General features: G+C 37.0%; 2 protein-coding genes across 12 annotated transcripts in view; one reads left to right on the top strand and one right to left on the bottom strand.

The window, feature by feature from the left end:
• Positions 1-10,667, top strand: part of LOC106855888 (sodium channel protein type 2 subunit alpha-like) — a 67,452-nt gene that overhangs the window by 14,646 nt on the left and 42,139 nt on the right. For 5 of the 6 annotated variants that reach the window (XM_088168105.1, XM_088168104.1, XM_088168108.1 and 2 more), the window contains exons 2-4: positions 7,127-7,450; positions 9,119-9,236; positions 10,528-10,618. In XM_088168105.1, coding sequence (XP_088024231.1) covers positions 7,178-7,450; positions 9,119-9,236; positions 10,528-10,618 — 482 coding nt within the window. In that variant the 5' untranslated portion in view covers positions 7,127-7,177. Of the gene's footprint in view, positions 1-7,109; positions 7,451-9,118; positions 9,237-10,527; positions 10,619-10,667 lie in introns of those variants that run through there. The other variant, XM_088168106.1, reaches the window with a different exon arrangement.
• LOC148223207 (uncharacterized) overlaps positions 1-10,667 on the bottom strand; it is an 89,307-nt gene that overhangs the window by 9,539 nt on the left and 69,101 nt on the right. Inside the window, exon 3 of one of the 6 annotated variants that reach the window (XM_088168111.1) lies at positions 1,358-5,447. The exons of the other annotated variants lie outside the window; for them this stretch is intronic. Coding sequence (XP_088024237.1) covers positions 5,291-5,447 — 157 coding nt within the window. The 3' untranslated portion in view covers positions 1,358-5,290. Of the gene's footprint in view, positions 1-1,357; positions 5,448-10,667 lie in introns of those variants that run through there. 6 annotated transcript variants of the gene reach the window in all.

Genomic DNA, 10,667 nt, shown 5'->3' on the forward strand with positions numbered 1-10,667 from the left:
CAGGCTTATTCTGCTTCTGTGGTTTTTTTAATTGATGTCATGAATAAAAAACTTTTTTCTGATACATACACAAATTCAATAATTTACTGGAAGGAGCAAAATCTTTTTTGAACCTTAGAGGTGAACCTTTTCAAGAGCATTCTGCCATACATCTCTGCACTGATGTATGTTGATGCCATTTTCCACTTTGGGTGTGTTTGCAGGAAGCCTTAGAATGGATCTGGGAATTTTGCCCCCACATTGCTACAAACTGAGCCAGGTTTTCCCAATCATCCCAGCCTGTACCCATTTGCAGAGCAGTAGCTGAGTCTTTCTAAGAAATTTGACCAGCACAGAAAGTAGAGTCAGATTACACTAATGAGGCCATTAAATGAGATATAGGGAGCCTGTCTGGCCAGAAGGAGGAACGGGAAGAGGTCTGGCTGTACTCCTTGCTTTATGTGTTTTACATTCTGTAGCCAGTTTGCACATTCTGTGTGTTTAGTTTGCTGGGAAAGTTGCTTTCTTCCTCCCTCTGCCCTCCTCCTTCTATTTTCCTGTATTCTCTTATTTGCCAAAAGGAAAAAAAGATATTTTCAAAAATTTGAGGGAGAAGACCTGGCATAAGTGGTGTTTGCAGGCTAAAAAGCTCATGACAAAGCACTAACAAAGCACATTGGCTTTCTAAAGTCTGCCAAAATATATGTCTGTTCAGTTCTGCTCTCTGACCATTTTACAGAGGTCTTCATTTTCTTTGTGGAAAATCGAAGTGCGAAGAAATGGCTAAATTTTAAAATAGTTGTTACAAACATCTAATAAAATCCAATCATTTTTATTAGGTCATAATACCAGTGTTACCCATAACACTAAATAAACTTAAAGATTGCTTCAGAATTTTAGCAGTTTTCAGTCAATGGAAACAATTATTTTCTGTTATAGGTAGGTATGTTCTTTTCTGCTGTGCTCTAAATATATGCAATATATAAGATAATATTTTGAGCTTTCTGGTAGATAAAAACCAAACAGTGTACATTTTAAGGATTCAAGGACATTTCTTATTATTTAAAATCTAGTCAAACACAGGTTTATGTTCTGTAGTATGCAACTAATTTGTATCTATTTAGTTTATTATTATTCAAGAGGACTTTTCTTATATAAAAAGTCTTCAAGTTGTTAAACTTTGCTTTCGGAGAGCTTTTCATTCCTGCAATATTAATATTTTTTGATGTCGTCTGTGTATTACCACAAGTTCATAAATTGAAATCAAAGAGTATTGAATTGAAAATAGCTAGTTTAGAATACCTTTGGAACTGATAATAGGTCATGTAAGGAAAGTTTCTTGTAAGGAGTAGAATCCATTAAACTGAACAGAAATGCATTTTGTCTTCCATAAGCATTTATTTTGGTTTTTAAATTATTTTCATGGACAAGCTATAGAGAATGAAATGACTTACAGACAAAAGAATGACATGATAAAATACTTTCTTTAAAAACCAGCTGTCCCACTTAGTGCTATTGCATTAGCACAATCTTGTTGAGAAGGATCAGGGGTGAAATGTAGCATAGGTCTGATCTATTCAGTCTCAAAGCAATAAATAATTCAGAAACTTTTAGTTCTTATTGATGTTTAGAAGCAGATGCATTCTAGATTAAACCACTGTCCTAAGAATTTTCTGGATTTGTCTTATAGCCTCCTACTTTTTTGCAGTCACAAAATTTTGCAATTGATGTAGCAGTAATAAACCATCTTATTTTCTGTAGAAACTGAAGGCTGCATCACTGCTAAATGACAATACATCAGTTAATAGAGTAAGCCTTAATTTATATAATAGAATTAAGTATCTGTGGAAAAAAACACCTTATTTTTATATACAGAAATGCACACAAAAGAGCACAGCAAAGAAAATAAATTTACTTATATCTCGTCAGATTTGATCACTTGCTTAAATGAAATTCACTGAACGTATTTACCTGACTGTCATGATGGTAGTTTCTTATTTTTAATGAAATTTCATACTTGTGAGACTTAGATGTTTTTTGAGACGTAGTAATTTCAGGAGTATGGATTCCTTAGTACACTGAAAGCTTTATTCAAGTTACTCAAATACCACTATGACATGTACCATAGCAGAGAGAACATCAGGAACAATACTGTAAAAATTCATCATTATATTGTAGAATATATAGTAGGAAGAGCAGATATGTTATTTCTACCTCTGAAAAATGTTAAGATAAAAATACTGCATTATGGAAACACATTTTGTCAGTATTGAGGGTTTGTTGCAGAGTGGTTTGGGTTTAAGTTTGACCACTATTTTTGCAAATATTAAAATAAATATAGAAAAAATATATAAACAGTAAAAACTATATATTCATGCTTTTTTTATAGCCCGGTAGACTCAAGCTTAAAACCTCAAACATAATATAAATTACTTTGATGCTTTTCTTAGTATAAATATTAAAAAAAAAAATTTAAAAGAGATTTAAAAATTATTCTTTCTCACTCAATCATACTCCATAAGAATATATCCATGTTAATATTAATAACAGGTTGTTAACTGACTCATTCCTGCCCCAGGAGTTTCCTCTAACTAGTGGGCTACTACAGAGTCTGTGGTATGTAGCAGTTTTCTGTAATCTTTCATTTATAATTTGAGTTTTCTGTCCTTCTTGTTGAACAGAGTCTCCAGTCAGGCTTACATGCACAACATAGCCATGAAAGATTAGAAGACTATTTCTTAAGAGTAAGCTGAGAAATTGGAGATTTATGTGTTGGGTTTTGTATTTTAATGATGGTGGATTTTTTCATACTGGGCTTTCAGAAGGACCTTTGTGGGATTTTTTGGATGGAAGGGTAACAGTTTCTTCAGTGTTCACATTAAATATTGTTTTCTGGTTTGACTGTTAGTACCTCTTAGTTCGTAATACAAATGCCATCAAAATTGCAGACAAGAGACATATTTAAGTGATTAAACCACTCCATCCTCCATTATCTTTTTAAATTTTTTTTTATTCCACTTCTTTCTTGGGTGAAGTGATTTCCATGAGATAACAGTATAATCAGCTTCACTTTCTTCCACAGCGTTGCAGCATTTATATATTTGCAGTACTTTAAAAAAGTCGTGACAAAGAAACAGTCACTGAACTGTAAATCAAGAAGTGTTTAATAGGTGTGGGGTTTTTTTCCAAGCATGGGCTGTGATTAGGCTGCTAGCATAAAGCATTCACAGAAGAGATTTGTCATGTAGTGGAAAATAAGATTTTTATTTTGTGTTAACACTGAGAATTGTGCTGCAGTCATTGGCTGTGGTGTCTCTAGAGAGAAATGCTGGAGTTCATCTCAGCCCTAAGGGTTCCACTTAAGCCTTGCTGAATAAACCAGAGGAATAGGAACGTGCAGACGGAAAGATTGGTTTTCAATCTGATAACAACTGCAATAACTCAGAAAAACTGCCATAAGGCCCTAGTGGTATTTGGTAAAATGAACTGTCATGAACTTTCTGTTTTATGCATTACAGACCTCTAAAGAGTAAATTTAGCCAAGATGCATAGACAGACATAACAGTTAGTGATCTTTTCAAATACATTTTGATAACAAGTAGTTTCTGTGGGCATTGCATTCATAGCTTCCCAAGTCTATATGCCTAATGTTACTAGAAAACTATTTTTAAAGTGTTATAGAGTCCTTATGCAAGTAGTGAGAACATCCTCTAAAAGACTAGCTGAATGTTATGGTATATATTTGCATTCTTGTCCAGTATCTCTTTTTTTTAGACTGCCAAGTGCACTCCTACTTGTTCATAGGTGTGGTGGACTGGTCAGTGATGTGTAGATGTGCTGAAAAGCTTATATTTTAGTCAGCCTGTAAAGAGTAACATTCCTGTGACAGGGCAGCACCATATGTACAGCTCCTGTTTTATTTGGTTATAAGAGAGAAGTTGGTCTAATAGCTGTAGATCTCGCTTTCTTGTTTCTCCAGGCTCTGAAAGACTGTGCAACCATCTAAGTATTTTAGATGATAACTGAGTGTGTATAACTGCTTATAATGGCATTAACTGCTGTTTGGGTCATTCATGAAATACAAATTTTATTACAAGTGCTGTCCTCACAATCTGTTACAATACATGCAGTACTGGTATATAAAAGATCATTCCTATATGTTACAGTTTTTTTTTTAGGAAAAAATACTGCTACCACCTTGGTGTAGGAGAAAGCCCCTGCTAGTAAGAACTTTCCTTCACATTAAAAAAAAAAATTATATAGACTCAGCTGCTTGCACTAAGGAAATTCTTGTGAGTTTTCAGCTTACAAATGAAGAAGCAGATAATACCTACCCTCTCATTTTATTAAAAAAATCAAACCCAGAGTTGTAAGCTAAATAAATTACCTAAAGGTACCAAGTAATACTTATGGTACCTTAGCTCTTAGGTAAAAATGAAGCTTGTGGAAAGAGATCCTGGTGTTCTTCCTTGGAAGACAGATCTCTCTCCCTTTTTGCTGGTGAGGGTTTCCTGGGTATTTAGAGCCACGGGTGTCACTCAGCTTCTGAAGGAAAGGTACCTTTGAGACACAGCTGGTTCTCAGTCCACGTACATCTGGGCAGATCTTCAGGTTCACCGGTGCTAAGGATTTGAGAAGGATTTGCCCCAAAAGGCTAAACAACAATCAGATCTTGCATTGAAAATGGTGGATTGCTTTAAGATGGAACAGGTGACATTAGGTATTTTTAAATAAATAAGAAAAGACTTGACATTCTCAAGCTTTCTTTTTCAGAGAAAAAAATCTGTCTGTGTTTTCTTTAAGTGCTTAGCAGCTGACATGAAAAATACCTGATTTCTATAATTCTTTATTAGGAAATTTCTCACCTCTTTACTAGTCAGTGTAAAGACACTCCTGTGTTTTTGTGTCTATTTTGATATGTGCCAAAGCCTTGGAACCTCTTGTGGCTCAGCTGAAAGCAGGGATTTGAAGCCTGTCCATAACCTCAACTGACTAATTTTGAAGAAGAGATAGCTTGCATGATGGGTTGTCTGTCCACAGCAATCTAGTTCCTGCTGTAAAATTGTTAAAAATAGAAAATTTCCTCAACTAACATTAAATTGACCTAAAAGTTGACATAGAAGAGGCAGTTATCTGGGATTCAGTGTGTCATGGGTTATTTGACTTGTTACCCTTCATGAAAAGGTCTGCCATCAGTATTTTTCCTTCCCTGTGCATCCTCACTGCACACACTGGGGTCAGGAGAGCTGGCTCACTCTATGGCGTTTGTGGTGGCAGGAGCCTATAGCATTTGCCATCACCTAAATCTGCTTTAAGTTTTTTCCTCTAGACAGTGAGGCCTGTGGTCGCTCTGAGCGGTGTCTCGGTGTTTCAGGGCTGGGACGCTGCTGGGCAGGCTCCGTGTGGAGGGCCCAGGGGTTCCCTGTGCACAGCTCAGCCAGGATGGCAGTGCCTCAGGGAAAACATGTCTGGAAAAAGAGAAAAACGCCACAGGTCAATGTAAGGAACACTCTGTGTGAGAAACAGCTTTGACTCCCAGGTCAGGGGAACAGGAGTGGAAGGAGGGAGGCAGGTAGTGGAGCAGAAATTCCCTGGAAGCCCGTGGGCCAGGCCGTGTTGAAGCAGGTGTTTCCCTGCAGTCCACAGGGGAGATATCTGCCAGAGCAGATACCCAACCTGCAGCCTCGGGGGAGGCACCGGAGAAGGTGAATATTCCTTGAGCGAGAGGCATGTGCAAAACCCACATTGGAGCAACCTGGAGCTTTACAGCCTGTGTGAGGGACACGGGCTGGAGCAAGGCAGAAACAGGAGGAAGGAGTGGCTGCAATGGAGGAAGAACTGCAATGATCTGATCCCAACCCCCATTCCCCACCTTCCCCATGCCTCTTGGGGAGGGAGGTTGAGAGTGAGACAGTGAAGTTGAGCCTGGAACAAAGATAAAAAGGGAAAATTCTTTTAGGACTGATGCCTTTTACCTTCCAGTTCTGTTTCAATTGGTAGTAAGCTATTTTTCCTTAAATGAGTCTGTTTTGCCCATGACAGTAATTTGTAAATTATCTACTTGTCTTTATTTTAATACCTGGCCTTTTCCACTTCATTCTCCCTTGTGAAGTTCCTTTTGTGGAGCATGAGTGGGAGAGCAGCCGGCCAAGGTCTGCACACCACAATGTTGTGTTGACAAAGGCTACAACACTTAACGACTCTGAACAAGTGGGACTGGATTCCATCTCATGTCTGTTCAAAAAAATTGGTGTATGTTGAAGATACTGCACCCTTCAGTGTTAACTGTACACTCACTGTGAAAAATATAACCTAGAAAGAAATTATCAATTAATGTTTGTTGTAATTTAATGAATTTATTACTTTTAAGTATTTTGAAAATATCCTTGGTCTCAAAGAGAGTACTGTAGTTTTGATTACGCTGTGCTTTTTGTATAAATCTAAAATATTTCAGCCATCATAACTTCCTTAATTACAGAGATAGTGCCATCAAAGTTGCAATTGAAAATCATGTAGATATGAGTCAGAAAGACTGAAATTCAGGCCAGTTGGTTTCGGCCTGTGAATATGGCTTTAAATATACAATGTGTTTTTGTAGTACCTAATAGTATAATATAAATATTCGTTTGGCAGTTATACTATAAAGCCACCAGATGGAGTAATGTTGCCATTAGAAATTGAGAGTAATAAAAATAGCACGTTTTTTCTTTCTACTTTTGTAATATAAATGCAAGATTTTTTTATGGTGGTGTGCCAAAAATGTATAAATCTGTATGTTAGAGGTTGTGACCATTGACTGCAGTACTTGGCTGTGCTAAAACCTTTTTAACGATAAGGTAAATTAATGTTAGGCTAGGGAAATTGAGAATGTTTTTCCTTTTATTTGTTTTGAGGTATTAATCTGAGTTGACAAGCTGTAAGAAAATTTGATCTTTTTTTTTTCTTTCATTTTTTTTCTTCTTCTATCTCTTTGCCATGAGTAGCTAATTTTCTAATAAATATCTGACTTAATTGAAATACTTCTTGCTACAGGGCTTTATAAAGAGAAAAGAGGCAGATGCAGACTACGCCAGAAGCTTTTATTTGGGGATTTTGTTGGTGGTGCAACCTTTTGTTTCTTCTTTCTTTTTCCTACATGTCCTCCTAGGATCTTCTTGCACAAGAGCCTAAAAGCCTTTAACAGTTACAGAATGAAAAGATGGCACGGGCAATGCTGGTACCACCAGGACCTGACAGCTTCTTCTATTTCACTGAAGAATCCCTTGCAGCTATTGAAAAACGTATTGCTGATGAAAAATTTCATTGTCACCAAGAGGAGCCTACGGATGATGCTGGTCATGAAGAAAATCACCCAAAGCCAAATAATGACTTAGAGGCAGGAAAGACACTGCCATTTATTTATGGTGATATTCCTTCAGGAATGGTGTCTGAACCCCTGGAGGACCTGGACCCATATTACATTAATAAAAAAGTAGGTGTTTTGTATTAAGAATGTAGTTAGAGCATGTTTTACTATAACCTGATAATTGCTCTGCTAGTGACTTGGTCAGAAGCACTGTTTGAAAGCATTATGCAGTAGGTGCTATCATGTTAATTATTATGATTTCACTATAAAGAAAATTGTAACTCTTAAGTTGCCTTTTTTTTTTTTTTAAGAGCACTTTAATGTCTAATGTTGTGGTATTTTAGTTAACGGATTTTGTATTAAATGTCCTATAATGTCTTCAGATCTGATTTAATGCTGAACCATTTGAAAACTTCCCATCTCACTGGCTACCCTCTGGATTTTTTTTAAGAAATATGATACCTGAGATCTAGTTCATTACAGAAGTCTTTAGACAAAGTGCTTATTCAATCATATGACAGAACAATCACTGTCAAACATTGCTGAAAATACTATAAAAATATTTGTTTTACAAAATTTTTTTAAAAAGTCTTAGTGCTAAACCAGTCTTTGTGTTTTGGTATCAGGTCTGTGTTACAGGCCCAATATAGACCTGAAGACAAAATCTAAATTGATATATACTGGTTCAGTTTCATTTATAGATGATATTTTCATGATTTGTTTATAATGATAAAAAAGGAAGAAAAGAGCAAAGTGTTTACTTTGGCAAGTGCAGATGAAGTAAAGTTTTTTAAATATAGGCATGTGAAGTGAAATGATGTCAAGAAAGAAAGAAAGAACCCCCTGAGTTTACATTTAAAAAGCAGTACAAAATAAGCAGCAAGTGGTTATTTTACTGTGTAATCAATAAAATGCTTATTGAATTAAAAACAGAATGGGTTCTGAAAATTAAGTACTGGATAATCAACAAAGTAGTATCTTGCAAGATAAGACTTTAATCAAATTATATCTCTAATAAGCAACCTAATTAAAGCAGGTTTTTTTCCTGGTATAAAATGTTGAAGACAATAATCAGATGTTGATTTTTTTAGTTATTTTAATTCTTGTTCTTAACTTCACAAACACTACTGACAAATGACCTATTTCTTTTATATTAAAATGTCATTGGAAAACCGAAATGTTATAACCTGCTTATTTCTGGATATTAGACTTTGGGAGAATAATCATTAAATCTAGATTGAATTAAGATTTCATTAAAAGATATTTTCATTGTGTCTCCTATTCAAAATCAAAAATGGTTACATTGATGATACTAGTGACAGCTGCACAAGCAATAACAGCAGTAAAGCCAAGGATTTTAAAGGTCAAGGATATCTAACCCCAAAAGCAGTTTTAACATGCTGAAATGGTTCCTTATGAGGTCCCAAGAATGGTTACTTAGGTGCTTTGTTTTGCATTGCCAGCTTTGTTCTAAAATGCAAGTCAAAGACCTGCATTAAATTTAAATGCAAAAAGTCACATTTTTAATTATAATTTTAATGTAGCTACTTAATCCTAGAAATTGAAATCTGAAATGCAGATTTTAAGAGCACAGAGATAAAGAATGCGTGGTGTGTAGCATTTTCATTACTCATGTGAACATTTAGGATCTGTTATTTCCTTCCATAGTTCTACTGAAAGTAAGTTTGGCTACTGAGATGTGTGTAAACAGCCTCTGTTATGGCAAGTTCTTAAAATGTGTCCTTAATTTCCTAACCCCGCTACCCCTATGCCCTTTTTGTCTATTTTTTAAAGACATTTATAGTACTGGATAAAACGAAGACTATCCACAGGTTCAGTGCCACACCTGCCTTGTACCTTTTATCTCCTTTCAATACCACTAGAAGACTAGCTATTAAGATTTTGGTTCATTCATATCCTTTTCAAGTGGTTTGTTAAAAATACTAATTAATATTACTAATGTTTATACTAGGAGTTTTGATTTAGTGTCTGAATGTGTTCCTGCCTTTAATTCTTTCCAAATCAATCTGAGCTAAGATTAGTCACTTAACCTGCTGCTTATATTCAGAAGAAGAGAAGTCATTAGTGGAGTTCCCTAAGGTGCAGTATTGAACCCAACCCTGTCAAAAATCTTTATGGATGATCTGGATGAAGGGAGTGAGTGTACCCTTGGTAAATTTGTGGATATCACCAAGTATAGTCAGAATGTCAATCTGCTGGAGGGTAGGGAAGCCCTGCAGAGGGACCTGGACAGGCTGGATCAATGGGCCAGACCAACAGCCATGAGGTTCACCATGACCAAGTGCTGGGTCCTGCATGTTGGCCACAACAGCCCCATGCAGTGCTACAGGCTGGGGGCAGAGGGGCTGGAAAGTGGCCCAGTGGGAAAAGACCTGGCAGTGCTGGTCAACAGCAGCTGAACACAGCCAGTGTGTGCCCAGATGGCCAAGAAAGCCAATGACATCCTGGCCTGTATCAGGAATAGTGTGGCCAACAGGCCAGGACAAGGACTGTCCCCCTGTACTCGGCTCCGGTGAGGTCACACCTTGACCTGTGGGTCCCTCAGTTCAGGAAGGACATTAAGGTGCTGGAGTGTCCAGAGAGCAGCAGCGAAGTTGGTGAAGGGTGTAGAGAGTGAGTCCTGTGAGGAGCAGCTGAGGGAGCTGGGGATGTTTATCCTGGAGGAGACTCAAGGGGACCTTACGGCTCACTACAGCTCACTGGAAGGACGGTGTAGCCAGGTGGGGGTCAGCCTCTTCTCCCAGGTAACCAGCAACAGAACAAGAGGAAATGGCCTGAAGCTGCACTAGGGGAAGTTCAGGTTGGACATCAGGAGGAATTCCACAATAAAGGTTTTCAAGCATTGGAATGGACTTCCCAGGGAAGTGGTAGAGTTAATATCCCTGGAGGTGTTCAGGAAATGACTGGATGTGCCACACAGTTCCGTGATCTAGTTGACAAGTGAAGAGTCAAAAGATGGACTTGATGACATTAGTAGTCTTTTCCAACCTAAAATTATTCTGTGGTAGGTGTATAACCATCATTCTTGTGAAATAGCTTTGCATTATTTATGATATTGCTAGTGATAGTAAACTGATTTATATCGTATATGTTGTCAGGATTTGATTTGCTGGTAAATTCCTCATATTTTGTGTTAAGCCAATTTGGCTTTTAAAAGGGGTATGTTCCTTAACTACGGTCAACATGGTTCAACAAGGTCATTATGCTCACAATTTTGGCAAATTGTGTATTTATGACATGGAGGAATCTCCCAGAATGGGCGAAGTATGTAGAGTAAGTATACTTAAATAGGCTAATAATTTTTAAAGTGCTTTCAAAATTA

Source organism: Sturnus vulgaris, chromosome 7 (genome assembly GCF_052056855.1).
Source record: "Sturnus vulgaris isolate bStuVul1 chromosome 7, bStuVul1.hap1, whole genome shotgun sequence".
Classification (NCBI taxonomy): Eukaryota; Metazoa; Chordata; class Aves; order Passeriformes; family Sturnidae; genus Sturnus; species Sturnus vulgaris.